The sequence below is a fragment of a genome, unplaced genomic scaffold (genome assembly GCF_019419815.1).
Source record: "Pyrus x bretschneideri cultivar Hongxiangsu unplaced genomic scaffold, Pyrus_bretschneideri_v1 Contig5, whole genome shotgun sequence".
Lineage (NCBI taxonomy): Eukaryota > Viridiplantae > Streptophyta > Magnoliopsida > Rosales > Rosaceae > Pyrus > Pyrus x bretschneideri.
In genome coordinates this window covers 8,650,607-8,675,200 of record NW_025999787.1, presented here as the reverse complement: position 1 = coordinate 8,675,200, position 24,594 = coordinate 8,650,607, and the positions used below count along the sequence as shown (strand labels likewise).

General features: G+C 38.1%; 2 protein-coding genes and 1 long non-coding RNA gene across 4 annotated transcripts; 1 reads left to right on the top strand and 2 right to left on the bottom strand.

Annotated features, from left to right (window-relative positions):
• Positions 1–7,269: 7,269 nt before the first annotated feature.
• Positions 7,270–14,260, bottom strand: LOC103945169 (6-phosphofructo-2-kinase/fructose-2,6-bisphosphatase). Its single transcript, XM_009355707.3, has 23 exons — positions 14,052–14,260; positions 13,876–13,939; positions 13,399–13,700; positions 12,993–13,211; positions 12,564–12,770; positions 12,363–12,458; positions 12,053–12,151; positions 11,922–11,951; positions 11,534–11,587; positions 11,062–11,115; positions 10,902–10,979; positions 10,699–10,790; positions 10,567–10,624; positions 10,391–10,465; positions 10,043–10,090; positions 9,682–9,779; positions 9,255–9,330; positions 8,526–8,588; positions 8,308–8,393; positions 8,170–8,238; positions 8,023–8,086; positions 7,845–7,910; positions 7,270–7,513 (listed from the first exon to the last, which is right to left on the bottom strand). The coding sequence occupies exons 1-23, from the start codon at positions 14,253–14,255 to the stop codon at positions 7,436–7,438; spliced, it is 2,280 nt and encodes a 759-aa protein (XP_009353982.2). The 5' UTR covers positions 14,256–14,260; the 3' UTR covers positions 7,270–7,435.
• Positions 14,261–18,470: 4,210 nt separating this feature from the next.
• Positions 18,471–19,039, top strand: LOC103945162. The gene is made up of 2 exons (XR_666931.3): positions 18,471–18,658; positions 18,809–19,039. It is a non-coding gene; the product is annotated as an uncharacterized LOC103945162 (long non-coding RNA).
• Positions 19,040–21,260: 2,221 nt separating this feature from the next.
• Positions 21,261–24,154, bottom strand: LOC103945149 (protein CHUP1, chloroplastic). 2 transcript variants are annotated; one of them, XM_009355689.2, is made up of 5 exons: positions 23,343–24,154; positions 22,870–23,186; positions 22,634–22,745; positions 21,597–21,728; positions 21,261–21,501 (listed from the first exon to the last, which is right to left on the bottom strand). In XM_009355689.2, exons 1-5 carry the CDS (start codon positions 23,931–23,933, stop codon positions 21,460–21,462), a joined length of 1,194 nt encoding a protein of 397 aa, XP_009353964.2. In that variant the 5' UTR covers positions 23,934–24,154; the 3' UTR covers positions 21,261–21,459. The 2 variants fall into 2 exon arrangements, with proteins under 2 accessions (XP_009353964.2, XP_009353956.2); XM_009355681.3 differs by having other exon boundaries at positions 21,261–21,508; positions 23,343–24,146.
• Positions 24,155–24,594: the final 440 nt, after the last annotated feature.

The window sequence follows — 24,594 nt, the reverse complement described above, 5'->3', positions numbered from 1 at the left end:
AATTATCTGTGTATTTATGAAAAAGTGTCAGTTGTTGATGCATGTAAGTGAGCGTTACAAGAATCAATATAGTTATTAGTGTGTAAAAATATTAGTTGCTACCCCAACTTTTCGATTTATTCAAATTTGAGCTCACTATTAACCATGCCCGTAGTCAATAGATAGGATGCTAATATAAGTCTTGTGCATTATTGGGTTAGCAAATTTTTGACGAGTAATGCTATACTTGCCAAATTTTATGTGTTGATATTTGACTTAATAATATTATAGTTGATATACGTAAGTCTCATAATGTATCAACGACTGACATTCGCTCACGAGCACATGTGAATGATATCGTCGTCAGTACAATCTAAGCTCGTTGTGAAATCCCTATCAGTTACATCCAAATGAGCAAGTTTAAGCGAATAAATTTAACAAGGCTAATAATGAAACAAAACTTATAAAATACACCCAAATGACTTGATTTTGGTTGTCCTTTTGTTTCTATATTTCCGTGAAGACGAGTGAGAAGGAGTTGACGTGAAGACGAAGAAAAAGGGGTCTCCATTGTTTTAATGGGATTAAAATGGTGGGTTTGGGGACACTCGGTTACCCTACTCCTACATTTGCGTGTAATGGTTGGCAAAAGTCTCAGAGTTTTCAAGTAGATTAATGCCTAATATCAAATTGTGGTTTGAAGTCAAAGGAAGATCCCTATTCCCTATATCCAAGGCCAAGGGAAATGGGAAAGGAAACGGACTGAAAGATTTTTCAGTGTGATCGAAATACGGACACATACTTTATATATTATAGTATAAGTGAAGAACATTTAAAATAAAAATTTCTTCTACTTGTACAATGATATATGATGTATGTGTCTGTGTTTTGAAGACATAAAAAAATCTCTCAATGGGAAGTTGGACTCGATGCACGGTAGACTCGTGAAGGCGACGGCAGCGGAGTTGGGAGAGAGGATTGGTGGTGGGTTATTAGTTTCATGTGCTATTTCTTTAATGGAGGTGGTGGAATCCCGAGGCCCTTGAGATTTATCGAATCAATCAACCACATTTCTTTCATTTGTTTCATTTGATTTTGGGGTTTCATGTTTTATTCTTCGTACAATAATTGCACTAAGAGGACTGCTCTATAAGAGTCTCTTAGTAGTGATTTGGTAGTAAGATGATTTTATAAAAAAATGGGTATAAAAAAATTTGAGCTTAAATGTGACATTCCACATCGCCCAGGGATGATCCTTAAATGTATATTCTCATCCCTACCTAGCACGAGGCCTTTTGGGAGCTCACTGGCTTCGGGTTCCGTAGGAACTCCGAAGTAAAGCGAGTAGCGCGCGAGAGCATTCCCAGGATGGGTGACCCATCGGGAAGTTCTCGTGTGAGTTCCCAGAAACAAAACCGTGAGGGAATGGTAAGCCCAAAGTGGACAATATCGTGCTACGGTGGTGGATCGGGCCCGGGTTGTGGTGGGGGTCCGGGCCGAGATGTGACAATTTGGTATCAGAGCCTAACCCTGGCCGCGTGTGTGCCGACGAGGACGTCGGGCCCCTAAGGGGGGTGGATTGTGACATCCCACATCGCCCAGGGGTGATCCTTAAATGTATATTCTCATCCTTACCTAGCACGAGGCCTTTTGGGAGCTCACTGGCTTCGGGTTCCGTAGGAACTCCGAAGTTAAGCGAGTAGCGCGCGAGAGCATTCCCAGGATGGGTGACCCATCGGGAAGTTCTCGTGTGAGTTCCCAGAAACAAAACCGTGAGGGAATGGTAAGCCCAAAGCGGACAATATCGTGCTACGGTGGTGGATCAGGCCCGGGTTGTGGTGGGGGCCCGGGCCAGGATGTGACATTAAAAAGGTGTTTGGTATACATTTAAAAATAGTTTATTTTCACAGTTTTGGTCCTTTTGGATGAAACAAAAAACTGAAAACGTGAAGCAACAAAAATAAGCTTATTCTCACAGCACAACGGAAACTGTTTTTTTTCAAAGCACAACAATATCAAATCAGCCCTTACTCTCGTGCTGTGCATGCCGGCTGTTTTCAATGGTTAATGTATGTGAAATTTACGTACGTACGATTAATAAGTGTTTACAGTTGTTAATGTATGCTGCATGCAGACATTGTTCATGGTTACTATATGCAGGCAGTTTTACTATTGTAGTACTGTCATTAGAACGCTTTCACATACGTTAACTTACAAAAAAATTCTGTTTTTACTCTATCGAAATGTTGTCTTGCTATTTCAACATAAGATGCTTAATTATGTTGTTTGATAAACTTGACTGTTACTTGAATTTCGTACATGGTTACATTGGATCGACAATTTAACAAATATATATTAGTAAAATAACATTACTTTCATAATTTATATCATGTTTATTTGCTTGTTCATATTAACACAAGTTATTGTAAAAAAATTTATTCATGAATTTTTTTTGCGTTTATTAACACATACAAGATAAAGAAGTATATGGATAACACACAACAATCCATAATATAATTAATACCTAATAATAAGAAAATTATGACATGTTTATTTACATATAATATGAAATACAAAAAAGTGCAAATTCTACATTGAGTTTCATAATCTAATACTTAAAAAATTAGGAATCAAATTAACTACATACACATTCCTTCTTTTCCCTTCTAATCCATGAATTTCTCCATTTCCAGGTTATTAAATACAACTTTTGACTTGTAACTCAATTTCCCATCAAAGTAGGTTACTAAGTTCATAACTTTCATCGTGCCATTAACAGATTCAACATCCAAACTCAACACAGATTCCCTCCTTTTCTTCTTCTTTCGTATTTCTTGGAAACCTAACGGAAAGAATTTTACTGGGAAGGATAATCTCTTCCCAGGAAATTTTTCTTGGGGTGTTTTTGTTCATGGCAGAAGACTGAGGAGGACTGAAGAGCAGGGACCCAATTGTGGGAAGAATCTTTCTCAGGGGTCAATTCACAATTCAGGGTTCCCATGTGACACCAACCAGACCTTCTGTTCGCTTCCAGCAAGTACTGGTGGATCTTTAATACCTTCTTCTTCCTTTTCTTGCTGCATATGTTTTAGGGTTGGCTGGTGAATTTTACGGTTTCACCCTTCAGATGTAGGTGTAGGCTCTGTGGATGGTGACCCCTTTTGAGTCTTCGACCCATACACGCACACTCGGCCTTGTTTCATCATCATATTGTTCGCATAGGGCAGGACCCACCCCCCCCCCCCCCCCCAACATTGCAAAATTCTGGGAGACAAATAAGCTGCCTGAAAGGTCAAGATCTTTCCAGGAATCAAGACAGACGGCGATTGCAGAACCAATGTTCTTTTTGCTACTGGACTAGGGAGCCTATAGACAATAGGGAAATTGCACCAAATAGCACTTCCACACTTCATGTTTTCACTACTTAAATGAGACACTACGATGCTAAGAAGATCAGATACTTTAAATTTTTTTCACCGTTAATTTTTATTGAAAAACACAAATACCATGACTGATAAACCCACAATATCTAATCTTATACTCCGAATACTATAGATTTGTGCACTTTTTTTTAATGAAAGGATGATAATGTCACATAAGACTTAATCATCGGATAAAATAGTAACCTTACTCTTTAAACCTGCATAAGGCGGTTAAAAAGAACCAAAATTATGAGATTACCTATCAACTACAAAGTAGGCTACTTTCTTCCCGCTCATAATGATTAGAAAAGGCTAACTCCTCGATCAAACGTTCCCCGTCCCCTACATTTGATACCGTGTAACTATTATTTCTGCAATTTGATTTGTGGACGTGCTATTTGATATCATTCTCCAAAATACAAGGTTAACGTATGTTTTTGGTCCTTGTAGATGATGTTCCACTTTGGTTCCCGTAAATTGTTGTCATTTAACCCCTGTTGTTTTGTCTCTTTTCAGCGTATTTAGAATTAAATCATTGCTCTTGAATTGCAACAATCAGTAAGCTACGACTGTTAAACCACAACAATTCAAACTATACGAACTAAAGTGAAACTTCGCTTAAACTGCAAAGATTTTTTGGGTAACTAAACTTCGCTTAAATAGTTTGGATTACTTATTATTGTAGATAGATACAGTTGAGACACTTCTGCTAATACTTCGTTGTGTTAACGAATGGAGATTTGGCAAAAATAATTTACACGCACACTTGGCCTTGTTTCATCATCGTATTGTTCGCATAGAGCAGGACCCCCCACTTTGCAAAATTCTGGGAGTCAAATAAGCTGCCTGAAAGGTCAAGATCTTTCCAGGAATCAAAGACAGGGCGATTGCAGAACCAATGGACTTTTTGCTACTGGACTAGCGAGCCTAGAGAAAAGAAAATAAAGGGAAACTGCACCCAATAGCACTTCTACTAAGACTACTATACATGTTTGCACTACTTAAATGAGACTTTTTTTTTTGGTTATTTCCTTAACAAACAGTATTATCTACATTAAAGCAGAAGGTGGGCTTAGCTCACAATGGACTAGCAATAATATGGTTCAAATTCGCCTTTAGTGATAATCAAACATAAGACCTCCTACTTGAAAGTAAAAATAAATATCACTAGACCGTAGCACTAAGTGACTACTTAATGAGACTTTAATCATTTTAAATTTTCTTAACCGTTAATTTTTAGTAAAAAATACCATTAGTAAGATTAATAAACCCACAATATTTTATACTCTGGATACCATAGATTTATGCACTTATTTTTAATGAAAGGATGGTAACAAATTAGGTGAACCAAAATACACATAAAGCTTAATCGTCGGACTACAATAGTAACTTTACTCTCTAAACCTGCACAAGCCGGTTAGAAACAAGACCCCGAGAACCAAGACTCAGAGATTACCCATCAACTACAAAGTAAGCTACTTCATTCCTGCCTAGAGCTATTAGAAAAAGCGAAGGCCATCTCTAACCGAGGGTTGGCCAGATGGCTCGTTTTAACCCTCTGGCCCTCCAAGATCTTAATATTTTAATGAACAGTACATGATCATATTTGCCTCCATCTCCAACCTAGGGCCAAACATAATTTGTTATTTAAAAACTACAACTTAAATTCAAATCCAACGGCTAAGTGACGTCAGCTAGCCGTTGGATTTGAATTTTTTTGGGCTATAAATAGGGTGGATATTGGGTTATAATTCACACAACTTTGAATTCAATCTATTTCAATTCAATATCTTTCAATTCAAATTTGCAATGAATTCCAACTTTGGATTCTCTTCGGATTCCAACTAGGGGTCCTCATCCAATTCCAAATTGGAAGAAAAATGGGCGCATATGAGACGAGAAGATGAAGAGTCTGATGAAGAAGATGAAGTATGGCGCAATGCACAAAACATAGCAACAGCCATGGCTGTGGCCATGGTGTGTCAGCCAACTGCGCAACAACTTGAATGGGGTGGCTATGTTGCTGATCTCTCTTACAAACCAGGAAACAGAGCAATGACGCATGCCAATTTGATGAACAACTACTTCAACCCCAACTTGGTGTACACAAAAGAGGATTTCATACTTCGCTTCCGGATGAGGTGTCATGTCTTCACACGTGTACTTCGTGATGTCCAGCAGGTCAATCCATACTTTTGACAGAAACGGGACAGAGCATGCCACCTTGGTTTCTCACCTCATTAAAAGGTTATTGTTTCACTCTGAATGATAGCCTATGGCTTCCCAGCTGATTCGATGGATGAAACCCATGGTATGTCTGAGTTTACATGCCTTGAAACTCTTCAACAATTTTGTGTCACAATTGTTCAGGTTTACAAAGACGAGTACCTTTGCGAGCCAAATCAAGAAGATGTAGATCGGCTCCTTCGCAAAGCTGAAAACCATGGGTTTCCGGGCATGATAGGGTATTAGAATGCATGTATTGGAATTGGAAGAACTGTCCCACCATATGGCAATGAGGCTTCTGCGGAAGGTCGAGAAAGGCAACTATTGTGTTAGAAGCGGTTGCCTCGTATAACATATGGATCTGGCATGCTTTCTTTGGAGTCCCTGGATCCCAAAATGGCATTACAGTTCTTAGGCGTTCACCTCTCTTCAATACCCTGACGGAAGGTAAAACACCTCAACTTGACTACCACATCAACGATCGTCAGTACAATATGGGGTATTACTTGGCAAATTAAATCTACCCAAAGTGGGCAACACTTGTCCAAGCAATTCCAACCCCTAGGAATGACACTAAAAAGTTGTTTACCTTACACCAAGAGGCATAACGAAAAGATGTTGAGGGAGCTTTCGGTATTCTACACGCACGGTGGAAGATTATCAGCGAACCGACAAGAGGGTGGAGTCGAGAAAATTTGGACTCCATCATGATGTCTTACATCATATTATTGTGGAGGATGACCGAGATGGTATATTGATGGAGAGTCCGATGACGACCAAGAAGATCGAAATAGGTCAAGAAGGGCTCGTGCAAAAATATATGATGAGCCTAATTTGCCTTTCAACTCAAGAATTGGTAGTATCTCTATAAATGAGTACATGAGGTGTTATAGAATGATACGTTCCGTGCCATAAACAAGTACCTACAACAAGATCTTGTTGCGCATCTTTGGGCCAAAAATAGCATAGAAAAGGAGTTTAAGTTTTATGTTGTTAAATATTTTTCAAAATGTTGTTTAATTTTCATGTTGTTAAATATTTTTTTTAATGTTGTTTAATATTATTTAATATTGTTTAATATTGTTTAATATTGTTTAATGTTATTTAATGTTATTGAAAAAATTAAAGTAAAGATTATTGAAAGAGGTAAGAAAATATAATGTGAAGAACTGAAATAGAATGAAGTAAGATAGTATGGCTTAGGTATTGCTTGAAAAAAAAAAAAAGAGAATTTTTAAATTTCATAAACCAAGGCATAATTTAAAATTTTAAATGACGTAGGAATGACTTAGGTGTTTATGAATGGCTTAGGGAAAAAAAAAAGAGAATTTTTAAATTTCATAAACAAAAATTTGGCCCAAAAAAAAAAAAACAAAAATAAAACATTTGAATCCAACGATAACTAGCTGTTGAATTTCAAATTTTTGCAACCATTTATGTCGGTTATATCCGACAGGAATAAATACTATTACTGTCGGTTATATCCAACAGGATTAATCAAAATTTTAGCCCAGCCCGAGACTGGCTGGACTAGACTAGCCGGTTAGTCCTTTGATCCTTTCAGATTTCGTGGGGCTCATGAACCCTCTAGCCTAACCCTCGGTTGGAGCCTTGGCAAAAATAATTTAACGAAAAGTGAAACTTCGCTTAAACTGCAAGGATACTTATTATTGTAGATGGATACAGTTGAGACATTTCTGCTAATACTTCGTTGTGTTCACGAATGGAGACGGCAAAAATAATTTAACGATAACAGAAACATTCCGGAACCTTTTAAGTTACCAAGAAAAGTTTCGGGTAGCAAATGTTCAATCCATGAGCTTGTATCTTTTCTCCTGTACGCCTGTAACTCCCATTTGAATCTCTATGATGGTGTGAAGTGGCATCTGAAATCGAAAAAAATGGCCGTCGGAATGAGCTTCATGAGATCGAGCAGCTAAAGTGATGAACCAGGAAGACCTACTTCTGGGGCTCGTATGATGTATCAGATAATTCATAAAATTCAAGGTAGGTCGAAGGTAGAAGTGACTGATTTTTATTTCGAGAGGATTAGAAAGGGATTAGACATGAAAGAAACTTATCAAAGCGTAACTTGAGCATAAAAGGGTAAAGGGTATTCGGCCTTTTCTTTTCAACCCCAAACGAATGTCAGAGAAGCAGGCACTTGAATGCAAGAAATGCACGAAACAGAATCAATTAGTAATTTTCATCAATTACCTCAATGTGTGGAACCTCTTTCAGAGGCCTATCAGCAAAGTAAGCATATAACGCTCTCAAAACAGCCTACAAAAATAAAGCAATAAACAAGCATTTAATTATTACGACCACAACAACGAAAGAAGAAAGGGAAGAAGGCGATGATTAAGCATATATTAATGCGACGTGTATCATCTACCTGGTGAGATATAACCACAACAGGTGCACGTTGTCGTTCGAGTTCAATGATTACTGGCTCTAGCCTGCATTTGCGGTGGAAGTTAAATTCTACTGAACAGGTTGGCTTACAAGAACTCATCGTATATTGCAACTGTAAACTACAAACCTTTGGATAACATCTAAATAAGATTCTCCACGAGGATACCGATACCTCAGTTTGTCTTTATTACGTGCCCTGCAGTCAAACATATATTAGCAAACAACAAAGACTTCTAACTTAGAGAATACTGTAACATGCTCATACTCGTTCGGCATGTTTTTCTGTATCTCTTCATACGTCATTCCATCACAGGCTCCAGCATTTATCTCATCCAGTGCACGCCATTGTATCTAGCAAAATTGTAAAGAACCATAAACCAAGCATGCTTAATAATGTTTAAATTTCTGGGACTCAGTTATATTAAATGTATAGAACTTGAGAGGCTAAAGAAGTTCATGACATTCTAAAAGATGCACACTAACCTTGGGAAATCCTACAATGGGACTTGCTGTCAAAATTGTTCGCTGCAGCGTGCTAGTCCAAATCTGAACACATGAAGAAAAGTAATATTATTCATTCTACACACGTATTATAACATTCAGTCAAGGGACAGTGAAAGAAAAATTCGAAAACAAGCGAACAAAAAATTGTAATGCTAAACTTCAAATAACAAAAATTAAGAATGATGTCAGGGACACGGCTGCACCCCTTACAAACGCTACATACCATGACGAAAAGAACCCAGACATTAACATATGTTCGACTAGTAAGATAATTAGGACACATAACATATTTGTTTTGCATTTAAATCCTGGTTGCATTTCCACTTTTGTTCATCTATTCAACAATGAAAACCCTATCCATGAAAAATGCAACACTCAATCCTCAATTACGTTGGTACGATTCAGAAGTATTTTCTTTCTAGATTCTTAAAACAATAGTTGGCAACTGTACATTCAAAGCATATTATATAGTTTTCCAACGTTAAACAGCTGATATTATATATCCTCAAGTTTACATTTAGCTTTATCCGTCACACCACCCATGGTCAAAGCATATGATTTTAGTAAGAGATAGATGAAGACTTTTTTCCTGATCAACAGAGATATATGCAGACTACATGAGAACTAAGGATCAACCAACAGCTAGCATTTACTTCATATGGAAAGCTACAAAATTAAAACTGAATATTAGATATTGCTGAAGCTTACAGAAGCAGCACGTTCTGATTTCAGTCGCTTTTCAACAAAGTTAGCAAGTTTCTTTGCATAAATTTCTCCTGTATCACTGTTGAAACAAGTGGAATATCATTTGGTAAGGCACAACCCAGCACTACCATCAAAAATCAAAATTTATGCGGAATTTAAAAAGCTTTATGAAGAAGGTTGAAAAAAATCTTAAGGAACAGGTCTTATAATGAGGTAAAACCAAAATTGTATAATAGACTGAAAGAAACCATGGTGGGAGCAATGCCATCATATGTTAGCATAGAGAAACATGAATCATACTTACGAGTTATAAAACGAGATTAATAGAATTGAGGATCAGATAAGTTTGAGCGGTTACTATACGAAATGCATATTTTAACATGAGTAAACCAGTATTATTATATCAAGATAATCAACAGCAAAGGCAAACCTCAAAGGATTGTCTCCTCCAATTCTGCCTCTAACATTATCCATACTCTCTCCATGCCTAGTAAGTAATATTGGGCGGGGCGTGAGGTGTGTATTCACCTACAACGGTGTACCAGAAATATATGAATACCTTACCAAAGTATGAAGAGACAAAGTGACAAAGGAGCACAAAACAGGCAGTGGGGGTGGGGAGCGGGTTTGGGGCTTGGGGATAATCAACTAATCTCGGTTCTTTATGTGGACATTCTACTGTAAGATTTTGGTATGGTATTCACAAGTGCAATTTAAAAGAGAAACCTTTTACCAAGACAATTTAAAAGAGGAACCTTTTACTAAGCTATATTCTTCAAGTAATAACATACCAGGAAGAAAACAATTCGTCCAGGAAGATAGCCACTGATGTTGTTCACCTGAACCAAACAGAAAGCTTCTGAGTGGATATGAATCAAAAGTCAAAGCTACACGCGCATAAAATCTAGGCCAAGGATGTTAAAGGGGGGAAGAACTTAGTGGCATTAAATTGAATTTACATATATGTAGGAGGTTCAACAATAACACGCTTAATAATTTCAGAAGATGTAGAAAGATCGAAATCCGTTAGTTATATCTACCTCTGGAACAAATAAAACACATGAAAGTGACGTTTCTGATATAGTTACTACAGTTCACTACTCTCCAAAGAGAATGATACAAAAATGATTTGATCTTACTTGTATTTGGCCTCCATAACCACTGACCATATCAATCATTTTGATGTACGACCCTTCCTCTACTGGCTCATAAACCTAGCAGTGGCAGCATAAAAGTAAATCTAAATATGATTAACAAGAACAGTTGAAGACCAAACTTCACCAAACAATTAATAGTATATGTCTTAGGGGAGTACTTTTTCATAATAAGCCAGTCGACTTTTGAAGTCCTGTAACCCAGCCTCAAAATCTGTCCTGCAGAGGGACAACAGTTAATGTACCGCATAATCAATCAAGATATGGAACTAATGGTCCAGGTCTAAACATACTGTTCTGCATAATCGGGACTTTGCTGAATTTTAAGACGTATATTTCTTTCTATAATGCGTTCATCGTTGCATAATGTTTCCAGAAAAATAATCTGCAAAGAATTACATAAACATGAATAGACAAAACAAGTACGATAAAGGCTTAAGACCAAGTTTTTACAATGTCTGTTGGGAACTGTCACTCCGTTCAATACTCATAGTACCTTGCACTTTCCTTCAGCCAATTTCATGAGCATATTTCTCCGTTTCCTTGAACTGTTTGTGGCATCAAATATTCCTACCTATAATCCAATTGGATATGTTAAAAAGAAAGGATTAATCAGAAGCCACTAGAGATCAAATCACTCACGTAGAAGGACTTACCTGGCCACCCTCTTGCATCCAAGAAACCATGTCATCGAATGCCAGGGCTGCTACCTAGTAGCACGTGATATATTAAAACTATGTACAAAGAAAAAGGTCAACATTGTGTTAACTTAGCCATTTGCCTCATGAAATCCAATTTACTATAAATAGTACTACTCTCAAGCACAAATATTCTGCAGAGTTATAAGTACCTATAGACTGTCATACACTAATGCCTGACTGACATAAGCCAAAAGTGCTCACCCTCAAAGTGTTTTCACTTCATTAGGTTCGTTTTCTCTTTCGTGTTTCTTATAAGACCTCATCTCTTTCACTTGAGAAACATCCGTTCAAGATGAGTCTTTTCTAAACAGGAGAATACCTCATCTATTTCACTTGAGAAACATCCGTTCAAGATGGGTCTTTTCTAAACTGGAGAATCTATCATGATTTACCTAGTCTAAAAGAAAGTAAATCAAAGGACATTCACCTCATTACGTGCCTCCATGCCTTCAGGGTTGTCAGGTCGGAAAAAATCAGCAGTCTGCATGAATAAAATATGGTGAAATTTCGTAGGGCACCAAGAACTATTAGATTAAATAATCTAAACAGTGTTTAAATTTATATCCATAGTCCATACCCACATCTTCACTATTGTAGAACCATGTCAATTTTCTTTTGACACAGGAATACCACGTGACATGTTTGCAAAAGTTTAAACTAAGATTCTAGTGATGAAAAAGTTAGGCAGAGAGCCGAATGGATTGCATTGTGTAGGATCACTCATCAGTCAACAGATAACCAGTTAACCACTAAGGACTTCTAAAAACTCTGCCAATTAATCAACCAAACCAAACTTCAACTTCCTATAATTTTACCTGATTAGCTCCATGCTTAAGACGGCGGTACTGCAACAAAAAATACAAAAAAGTCATGTTGGTGTCCACTTTCATATATTTCAAACATTGAATAGAACAAACAGTTGTCAATTATAAAAATAGCTAGCAACCTTTCCAATATTGAAGTGCTTGGTATCATGACCCAACCAGCGGAGATACCTTGTAAGCTTAGCTGCTGTAAAAGTTTTTCCACGAGCAGGCAAACCAACCTGAAGTACGTAAAACTTGTTAGAACTGTCTGCTCTAAAATATACTCATGAACAAATTATGAATCAACCAAAATGAAACCTTCCACGTTTCAGGCTACTAAGTAATACGTTTAAATTTTACAACTAAAGAAAAAACAAACTAATAAACAACACTAAAACTATATTTATAAAGTTCTAAGCTGTGTGGCCAACCACTCAAGCAAGACAATACCAGGACAATTGCCAAATGCTTATCTTCCTTTGGTCCAAGCATTTGATCAGCTACAGCTGCAGCCGCAACCGCTCCAGCAGCTTCTGGCATCGAATTCTGATAAAAAGGATAGAAAGATAGAGTTTCAGAACAACACCCACTGCAGGTAGAGATGAGTTAAATTTTGATAATCTTCAAGGCCAGATGCTCGTCCCTACAGACCTTTTTTTCTGTATCAAATCTGGACTCGGAGAAAGTACTAGTACTAGAAGATTTAACTAGCCTAGGAGATCCAACACCCCTATCCACAAAGAGACCCTTGTGATTATCTTGCTTTTGGAAAGGTGAAAACGTTCCCACTGACTTTGATTCAACCATCCCAGAGGGAGAATAGAGCTTGGATGAATCTGGGATATCAACCTCCATCTCCTGCATAAACTTTGAATTAGAGGTATGCTATATGTAATACGGTACAATGGATTAAAATTCTCCACAGTCAAATATTGTCCCAGAATATGCTTAGAGCTTCTTACTGTAGAAGTTAACATTCAGATGCACCAAAGTTATTCTGATCAAAGTTGCAACAAAACAATGCAAAAGTAAGAATAGAGAGAGAGAGAGAGAGAGAGAGTAGTTTATATATTTATTAACCTTTGTAGTTGCATGTCGATCGGATAAAACACCACTATCCTTGAAGGTATATGAAGCACCGGTAGAGCCATCTGCTTTGGTAAAAATTCCAGAAAGATTTAATGACCTTGGAGTCTCTGTCATGTTAGCTGCATACACATGACCTGAATTGGCAGAAGTTGAAGGAGCTGGAACAACGTAATGTTCAAGGTCAAGCTCCAAACTAGCTGAAGAGCCATTCTGCATATATAACAACCCCACTTTGAGCCAACCAACGAAAATGGTCAAAAGCTTCTCGAACAGGTATAGAAACAATCTAACCACCTCACTTTGATTTGAGCCAACCAGGACCGCAATTACAACCGATAAAATGTCAATAAAATAAACGAGCAATAAAGAGATGCAAATCTACTGACTTGAAACGTACCTCAGCACCTATCTCTGGCACTGTATCTAAACTGACATCAGGAATTCCGCGAACAGCAGAAGACCTAAGGTTATCCTGATAAGCTCTCCAACTGGCTGCAAGATCAAATGGCGATACCCTATCTGCCTTAATGAACACCCGGTACTCAAGAACCTCATCACTGTTAAGCCTAAATATGGCCAGCCTTTGATCCCCTTGCAAGGCCCCTCCAATGAGTTGGCGGTTCGGACCCTCCTCCACAACCCAAGGTGCAGGTGCGTTGTTGTTCCTTGGCTTCAAAAGAAACTTGAAGTCCAAAGTTTCTAGTTCCGGCACAAAAAACACAATCATATCCAATCAAAAATCGAAAACCAAGACCTTTCGACTCCACAGTGGCAACAGAATTGAACTAAGCAAATACTAGTACAGTAATTCAAAGCTTATAATTACAATTCGTGGAAATGAAATTCGAAAATTGAAAGCGGAATGATAAATTACCATGATTCGGAGGAACAACAAAGCTCAATTCCCACATGGAAGTCGATTCCCGCTCCATTGAAAGCTAGTAATCATTCATACAACCAATTTAATCAATCAGCAATCAGAAAACAAAAAACGGGATTAACCAACCGAAAGAAAGTGAACTAATTGGATTAATTTTGTAGAAAGATTACAGCTTTGGAAGCATCCCAAGAGCCGACGAGCGGGACGGAGCCGAAGACGTGAGGAAGAAGCTCGCCTTTCTTGAGCTTGTAATTGTTCTCCATCTTCAACGACACGTAGAGCTGTCCTCCTCCCTGGTCCAAATGCTCCTCCTCCTCCGGCTCCTCGCCGCCGTGGGAGCCATCATCCGTCCTCTTGGACGCACCAGTCCCCATTCTCCGCTCAGAAATGGCGTTGAGCGTGGTTGGTGGTGCGAGTTTTGGGGACTGGATAGAATGGGAGTGGACGGAGAATGAGTGGGATTGGAAAATTTTGGATTGGATTGAATTTATATGTTACCGGCCTGGCTTTGGATTGGATTAGCTTCCAAGTTAGACGATGGGGCCCACTGCCATGGCTCGCTGCACAGTTTTTTAGGAATACTCGCTTCTAGTGCTTGACACGTGTTTTGCTAGTTAGATGATGGGGCCCACTGTCAGATTAGCCTAACTCCTCTTCTTAATTCCTAACTCTAAAATTTGAAATTGATAAAAGTAGTCATTGAATTTGTTCATCATCAATTTTGATCATTTCATGAAAAATCTTGATTAAATAAATATAAAACGACAATAATACCCTCATTTTTGTCAAATCATTTTGGTCATTGTTTATTAAATTAAAGGTATTTTTTTCATCTTAGGGACCAAAGTAAGAAGTTTTCTTTTTTCGAATGTCGAAAAATGTAGAATCATTTTTAAGTTTAAATTTCAAAAACAGTTATTGTTTTTACAAATATTAAAATAATTTAAATTAGGGGTGGGCATAAAAATCGTCAAATCGGAAAACCGAATCTAACTATGACAAAAAAAACCGTAAAAAACTGCGTAGACCAAAAAAGTCAAAACTGGAACAAAAACATAACCGAACCATTTCAGACGGTTCTGATTCTGGTTTGGAAATATTAAGAACCAGAGAAACCGAACCGAACCGCTTTTAATATAAATTATTGTTTTATTATTATTTTTATATAAATAATATATTTTTCCAAGAATACCATGTGCATAAGCCCAATATTTTTCTTCACTTCTCTCCCCCTCCTTTGTTATTTTATCACTTTTCTCTCCCTACATTATTTTTCTCCATTCTTTTCCAGTATATTATGCACTATGTACATTTTAGTTTTAGCTTTAGTTTAAGATCTACACTTTGGTCTTTGTCACGCCCCGATCCTGACATACGTCCAGGATCGACACGTGACGTCACCCAATTACTCGTATTTCTTACATACCCCGTCTTAGGAATATGGCAAATCGCAATTCGAGAATCAAATTGCAAAGAAATTTTTCGTTTACCTTATGGCTGCATCTAACCTCCTTGTTAGACTGCCTACGTACCCTAAATATGGATCAAGCCATTCATAGTTCACTTATCACAAAATCAAATGTTTATTCCACTAAGTTCAAGCAGAAAAGCATAGCATTCCTCAATCATTTATTATAACCTGACAACATGTAATTCTTCGACTCGGGCTACATAACCAATCCCCATGAAAACATGATTTCTCTTCCATCCAACATATAAATCATTATGTGTTACATCCCAGCCTGGGGCAGATCACTTCCTGGGCCCGCTCCACCACCATAGCACGATATTGTCCGCTTTGGGCTCCCAGCACACCCTCACGATTTTGTTTTTGGGAACTCTCGAGCAACTTCCCAGTGGATCACCCATCATGGGATTGCTCTAGCCCCCTTCTCGCTTAACTTAGAAGTTCCTACGGAACCCGAAGCCAGTGAGCTCCCAAAAGGCCTCATGCTAGGTAGGGATGAGAATATACATTTAAGGATCACTCCCCTGGGCGAGGTGGGATGTCACATTATGTCTCATCATGATATCGCAATTCACAACACAGACATCATATTTAAGAGCCGACAAAACACAAAACCATTCTCTAGCCGCAATTATTAATTAATTTGATCAAAGTAATAACAATCATTCTCATATCTTCTAAATTCATACTTTATGAAATCATAATCGAATCATAGAAAATCCCAAAGAAGTCACTTAGACGTCCAACATCTTTTCTAACTCAATTCACAAGACTCTCGAAACCATTGACGCAAACATATATATATAACACTAAGGCTATATTGACACAGCTAGGCCAAGTCTACTTCTCCAAACAATGGGATTTTAGGCCACTCCATGAAATTCAACACCTCGGGTTCCGGACCACTCAACAGAACCAAACCAATATGCTCGCCCAAAAATGCACCATGTACAACTAATCATCATCACCTCTAAAATGCGTATGGTACCCAATCGCGGATATACCAACCAGGACCATAGGCATAAACTCATCGTGCAGGCAGTGATCATCCATCGCGGATATACCAAGTATGATCACCCCTGAATACATATGGTCCCCCCCATCGCGGATATACCAAGCAGAACCATCCATATACCACAACTACGTGGTGCAATCTCATCATCACACATTAAACATAATTATACGCATACATGCTATCGATTTCATATATCAAACAGCATCAAGTCAGATGGAGCACAACACAAGGAATTCCCTTAATTACTATTTCTACTAAAATTCAATAAAGTACCTAACTCATCTCCTAACTTCCATCTCCATCTCATGCTAGGTAATAGTGCCAAGTTCAAATAGGTATCCAGTTGGCAAGCATATCCAAATAATTATCAAACAATAATTAGCTCCCATAATCGTCACAACATTCATCATAATTATCGCTCACATTATTAAAAAGATAATCAAACACATATATATCACAAACATCAACAATACATAAGCTAAATCATAGTTAATTAGCATAGGTTTATGGCTAAATATATAAAATTCACATTTCAATAGAAATCATAATTATAAGACCAATTCATATTCACAAATACTAATATAGGAATTTAAGATAATAATCATATTTCATATATTCAAGTCGCTAACAATATGCCCACTAGATTTTCACTAGTAATTCCCTAAGGTCTGTAAACAATATCTACAATAGCACACTAACATTTGGTGTCAATTCAATGGTAAGATCGTCAATTGTTAGAATATTCAAGTGACGGACCTTATCGAAAATATACTCAACAAACAGCATTTCATAAATCAAATGTTACATATCGGAAAATTTGACTTTTTCCAAAATTCTCAAATTTCACAAGAATGAAGATCTCAACAAGTAGAGTAAACTTTATACCTGCGGCCAAGGCCAATTTGGCCGGAAAACACCCCAAACTGGCCACGAACCACCGAAACCCTAAGGTGGGTGTTCTTCAATTCGACTTCCTCGATGTTCCAACGCCCCTATAATTGATTGGGTCTTGTTCTTGGATACAAGGGAAGTTGATTAAGGATGATGGTGCATGGTGATACTCACCGGAACAGCGAATCGCCGTCGAGAACCTCCGAGTTCTCCGGTATGGTTCTTCTCGAAATTGGCCTAAAAAACCCTTGAATTTGAGCAAATATGGTAGATGAGAGGTTGTGGAATAAGTTGCAGGTGGAGGAGGGTGAGAATGGCCTGAAAAAATGGTGGAGATTGGCTGGAATTTGGCCAGGTTGAAGTCGGGTTTGTGGGTGCACGGGTTGACGAAATGGAAGGGAAAAAAAATCCCTCTTTTCCTTTCTTCTTTTTCCCCCGATAGCCGGTTCCCTTAACCCCATTATATATTTGGGCCTTTTACCCTCTAGTGGAAGTTAAATAATTTTCACAACCTAAAGTTTCAGAACTTCAAACGTTTGTAACTATTCCGTTATAACCCAGACTCGCAAACGGCTTTCGCCTATGCGCTCGCGGCTTCGAGACCTATTTGAAAACGTTACTTGTGACCTCGAAAGGTCAAGTTAATAATAATTTTCCAAACTTTACTCTTCGTAACTAGTTTAATTGAAATTTAATTTCAAATAAATCAATATAAATTCTCGAAAAATAATATAAAATCTTAATAATACAGATACGTAGATTATAACAATAAAATCTAGAAACGGGATTTCAGAGTCTTGATATGAGCCTTTCTATCTTTTGATTTACATTTATATGCACACTTTCTATCTTCTGGTCACAAATCTTGTAAATCTAGTAGTGGAAACTCAAATTTACTTGAATTTGTAGTTGAAATATGTGTTTGGTATTAGAAGTAGAAAAAACATATATATAATTTTGGTTAAAACCGTAAACTGGCATGAACCAAACCATACGATTTTAGTAATAACTTTAAGTGGAACCACACCGAATCGAACCGTGCCCATCCCTAATTTAAACTACATTCATCTAAATTACGGAGAAAGGAATTCAATACATTAGCAACGTTTGGATTTCCTCCAATGTAATCGGTAATAATAATTACGGGCCAAAGCCCAAGTAATAACAAAGAACTACTGATTTAGATGGCGGCCCAATAATGCCCTATAATTGTCACCTAGCTCGAGCCCATGTCCGTCAATTACATCCAACGTCCCAAAACACAGCTAGGGTTTTGCTTATAAACTCTAACCACCCCACTCCCACAGCACGTCTCCCATTTCTCGTCCGCCGGTTCTCATCGGAGGACCTCCAACAAATAGCGCAAGGTTTTCCAGTCTCGCTTAGCTGCCATGAGAGCCAAGGTAACAACTCGTAGCTGTTACATTTCTGCATCCTCAGTTTTTAGCTTTTCCCAAAAGTGCTTCTGATAAGAGAGAAGCTTTTCCAAACAATGCCTTAGTTTCCGATCCTTGAATTATGAAACTGATATAATTTGTGTCGTGTTATTGCAGTGGAAGAAGAAGAGGATGAGGAGGTTGAAGAGGAAGCGCCGAAAGATGAGGCAGAGATCCAAGTGAGAGCAGCAGGTGCGTGTAGCTGTTCGCATGGCGGTTCTCGTGTCCTTTTGGATTTTGTCAGACTTAGCGGTTTGTTTAGAATTAATGTGAAACCTTTGGCGTTCTTATCTGTTTATCTTTGCTGCATTTCTTAATAATTAAATGAAATTTGACTGCTTTTTATGATTGCTTTGGTTTGATGAAATTGTGGTTTTACTTGTTTGAGTTGTTTATATTTTGCATTGTGGTTTATCTGAGTAGAATGTTAAATTTTGGGGTTGAATTTCAAATTGTTTAGTTAAGGGTGTGTATTCAATTAGGATTTTGAGGGATTTAATTCTTTTAATGAATCTAGAGGTATTCAATCAGGATTTTAAGTGATTCTTTGAAATTCAATGTGTATTTAATCAAGATTTTATGATAGTTTATTAAAATACTTAGAAATCCGGGTTTATTCAATTAGAATTTTAAAGAAGTTTATAACATTTCAGGTGTATTCAATTAGAATTTGAATTTAAAGAATTTGGAAAAGTTGAGGGATTAGAGGGAATTTGAGAGATTTTGTAGTGTATTTTAAGCATCCACAAATCTCATCTCTCCCTATGAGATTTCGAGGGAATTGAATCAAAATTTTACATGGAATCTCTACAAATTAGTTAAACTCACACAAAAATCCATAGATTTATAAATCCATTAAAATCTCTCAAATTTCCACTTGAATACACCCCCTAAATTTGGCGGAGAGATTGAGTAGTTTTCAAAATTTGGGAAGTTTAATGGAATATTGAAGGGTTGGTTTTTTTTTTATTCTCAAAGATGGGGAAGTTTTAGGGAAGGGTTAGGGTTGGGTGAAAGCAATCATTGATCCTTCCTACATTCTTCTCCAAACTTAAATTTGAGTGAAAAAAAAAATCATCCAACCCTTTGTTTAACTCTTCTCATTTTTAAGAAATACAGATTTATATAAGGTGGTTGTGCATGGAACATTCATTCAGATTTGTTTAGGAGGATTGTTGATTGTCCAATTATGTTTTAAGGAAATGTTTGGTGACCAAGGAATGTGTGGTCATCCATCATTAGATTTGACCATTGGTGGAGATTAAATGAATGAGTTTTTAAATCTCAACTCTTGGTATAAAAATCTAAAGGTTGTGACCATGAATCCTTCATCAGTGCTTGGTTGGTATAAAAATCTAAATGAATGAGTTTTTAAATCTCAAGTCTTATATTTGCATCTTGAAGAATTGTCATGCTTGCTTGTGGTTGTATGCAGAAACTCTTGTGTTTGGTTGGTGTACAACGTAACTAGTCCAACCATACTCATAAAGATCGGAGACATCTGTGGGACATGCATATGGTGTAGAGGCAGAAATTCTCAACCCTATGGTTCAGAGAAAAAAAACCACTTTATCCCACCTCCTTGATTTTTCACGTTCACATCTACCCTATTTTTGGTCCCACTCTCTTTTGTTCGAAAATCAGACTAGGCCAAAGAGAGAGGGTAGCATCAAAGAGTGGAGTAGGTATTAGCCTGACAATCAGGGGGATGGGTAGGGTGGTTTTTTGGTCTGGGACGTAGGGTTTTGGTTTTCTACACTAAAATTTCTATGTTTTGAGACCTAAATATGGAGCGTTGCTTTTTATGAGTATGGTCAGATGAGTGACGTGGTCCACTAGCTTAATCTAGTATTTTCTTAGGATTTGGAGAGACTCTGATACTTCGAATTTTGAGTAGACGTATTGGATTTTGATTTAATGAAGAGGGTTGACGATAAATATTGGCCTATGGGTGTTATGTAGAAGGATTCATGATAAATATTGGCCACTCACGAGAGCTGAACTCCCTGCATTAGGGTTCCACAAGTAGGAGCGTATGGGACTTCAAATACAGGGAGTCCTATTCTCGTGAGTCATTGGAGGAGTGATTGGGTTCACCTGTTGGATCCCAGAACTCTTAGTCTCAAGAGAATTGGTATAATCTTGCTGGAGAGGAATTTGATACAGATCTAGGCGGTGTATCAAATGCCTTGTTCCTTCTCTTCCACATTCTGTATGTAATGAATGAGCAATTCTACGCTTCATGTCTTCCTTTTCATCAAATGATGCTAGACGCACCACCTTTTTTTCTCATTTTTTATTTCAGCAATCTTACTTGATGCGGATCCTATGTGGTTCCGAATTCTCATGGGACTCGCGTCATGTGAGAGAGTTGAGATAATAGTTGGTAAAAGAGTTGGTGTGTCTAGTGATATTCTTTCTGATTATCTGTAGTCATGTTGAATTAAGTAGCATCAATCAGATCTTGTTTACCCACCGGTTTCATTATGCATCAATGTGATTAAGGACTGTGGTGGTTCGACGGAAGACGTCCTCCGCTTCCGTCATCCTCCAAATCGGAGAATTTTCCTGAGTGAAGACCTTTCGAATCCATATTCAAATTAAACCAATCTAGGAGTTTACCAGTATAATAAAATGTTGGCCATTTTACAGACACATTTTTTTGCTACTACTAATCTGCTTACACCCCATCGATCAATTTCCGGGTCCAAGTCTATATAGAGCGAGCTAAATCGTGCCATTTCGTCTACTATTCGTGCGTATCTTCTTTAGTTCCTCGAACTCGAGAACCGTCTCCGAATCAAAACCACCTGCAAACTGAATTTTGGGTGTGTGAGCACCTGGTTCAACAAATTAACAAGTAGGGCTAGAAATTTGGAACCGCGTTTGTGAAGAGCTTCACTACCTGGTGTACCCGGAAAGCGAAACGGACTCCTTGAAGCAGGAGACTTTCTTCTCTTGGACATTCGCTGGACTCCACATCTCTAATAATCCTCTTCATGTATTCCTTGGCTAGCCTTTGTGAGCTCAGTTTCATCTGCAAGTAGTTATGCGTACAAGATATGCAGTTAACATCAATCGATGGTTTTTGGTGAAATGAAGAGGCTTTCGAAAGAATGTGTGTGAATCCATCCCCTAGCTTCAAATCCACTCCTCAGCCATTGTCGTTAGCACTTCGAAACAGTTTCAAAGTACAAATAGATTGTTTTAGAGTGCTAATAACATTTCTTGCAACTTGTGATGCATAGTGAGAAGTGTTGTCAATTCGTGTTCTTTGTATTATGACCTTCTAGCTTGTACATCAATATTTAATCAATTGAAAGTTGAAACTAGATGTGGATTGCTTAGCTACAAGGTAGATATTTAGTCACTTAAGCTCTAATTAATCCGAATTTAGTACCATGTTAATGGAAGTCAACAGTAAACATATGATTCACTCTTTCATAAATTATTGAAAAATGCTAGGGACTCTTTTAAAGGGAAAAGGATCCCCGCCGGATCCTTTTCCTAGGGATTCTAGAGATCTCACGATGATGATCATTCATCGTACATCGTGCAATTAGTTTTCGTTAGATACTATTTATATTTAATTTTAAATTTTAAAATTTTGAAATGATTTCTGACCACACGATGTACGATGAATGATCACGATCACGATCACGGCACAGATCCTTTTCCCTTTTAAAGTGGGTTTTTTAGGGATTATTTGTCACCTCACAATTTAACAGCAATTTCTATACCAACATTATAAAACATTGTACCAAAACATGAGGTGATGGAGAGCACATGAAGAGTCCCGCTTATGACAGTGTCCTGTTAATATTTCTCTAAATTATTATCCGAATGATTGCCAAATTAAAGCTATTGGTAAGCCATAGTTATCAGAGGCCATAATGGTAAACAGTAAAACAGTAATTAATTTGGTGATTGCTTTCTACCTACCTGACCCATCAGCCCTGTGTCCAGCATCCACTCCCATGGGATCTGAAAATCCCTGTATCTCTTGCTGGCACTCTCCCTTGTTCTTTCTGTGCTGCTCACGCTTCTTTCCAACCTGCAAAACCGGATTTGTGACGTTAAACAAGGTGTTATTCTAAATTACTGCTCCAATCAACTCAACTAACCCGCACTTTCCGATATCAATGGAATAGTAATAAGCTATTGTACTCTATGCTTACCTGTCTTGTAATGCTTCCATTCTTCTCAGAGCAAGGATTGATGGCTCCTTCAGGTTGTCCTCAAATGATGAGGCTTCGTTTTTCAGATTCCTCAGGTCTCTGTAGCTGAAAGCGGCTTCTCGCAGCGTGTCCGCCTTTCGTTCCGGCCACTGCGGGAAGTGCTTCAGCACTGCTCTCTCATCGACTAAAGAAGATAGCTGCCGATCCAGCCAGTTCACAAATGCTTCCACATCTGCAATGTTTGAAAATTTTGCAAACTCGACCTCACTGATCAAAAAGTTTACGAACTCTCCTTGCGTTTCGACCTCCGACTTTATCTGTCCATGAATGTAGAAAATAGCATCAGAAAAATTTCTGTCTGTATGAGTGATGGAATAACAAGAATAGGGTTTGCTATAGGGAAATGATTCCCGCAAACACGTTTTCTCCTTTTGCAAAAAGGCGTGCGGAAATCATTTGCAATATTAACTTACAGCTAAAACATAAGATGAACGGTTTTCGATTTCTCCGATCATGTTCTTAGTAAGTGCAAAAACATGAACTCCTGCAGGGTTGGCCTTGTTCTCCATTTGTGCATCTTTCCTTGTAAGTGAACGGTACAGCTCAATCACTTCCGGAACACGTCGCACTCCTCTTGACCCGATTAATGCTTTTGAGGGCGGAGGAGGAGGCGGCGGTGCTGGTGCTGACGGCCCTTTGTTTTCCTTTACCTCCTTGAACAAAGTAGGAGGAGGGGGAGGCCTTGGCGTTGGTGGTGGTGCATTGGTTGGTAACAATCTTGCTGCCGATCTTTCCTTTGTGGCTTCTGACTCTGTGAAGTCTACTTTCGGATTCGGTTTCTCTGTCGCTGGAGTCTGCTCCAATGTGCTTTGAAACTTCTTCCAGAGCACAGATTTCCTCTCATTGTTGTGTGCTTTGAGGGAAGTTATTTGAGCTTTGAGACGACCAACTTCTTGCCTCAACTCATGGTTTTCTCTCTCCAACGAGCCGTTCTTTTCGAGAGAGGCTTCGAGTTCTTTCGTGAGAAAGACGACGATCTCGGAGCTTTCAGCTTCTTCTGGCATCCTCCTAGTCTGCTGTGCTTTCAGTGGAAGGAGATAGGAAGATGTGGCAAATGAGTTGCTGGCTCGTTCCTTTTTATGTTATCTGGTATTACTTTTGACGTAAGGTTTGGTGGGTTCACGTAAACCTGACGCCTGATGCTCTAGACTCTAGTGACTAGTTTATTAGGGCAACAATTGTACATTAACATTAGTTTTGTTTTTCTTTTCTTTTTTCATACAAGCGATATTCGGCACATAACCTCGAATACAGAGTAATTTTTATTTTCATTTATATATATATATATATAATCGATATAAGAGTGAGAAGAATCGAATGCATATGGCCTCGATTAACTGCTCTTAAGACTAGGATACCATAGTGCCCGATAAGTAATATGGTTAGGGCTCCTATCAATGACAAGTGAGTGTTATGATTATTTTTCTTTTATTCTCTCTCCTCTTAGTTTCTGCTTATCATAAATGGAAGAGACGTCACTAAAACAATGTATTGGATACGTGAGATATTCTGTCTTATGGTTTACATGAAAAATGTCATTTCCATCATATTTTACCTGTAGATTTGTGAAGCTTCAGCCCGAATAGCGAACGGTACATGATTGATTGCTAACTAACAACTTAATGCTCATTAACCAACTTCTCGGACAAGTGTTTGTTGTCCAGG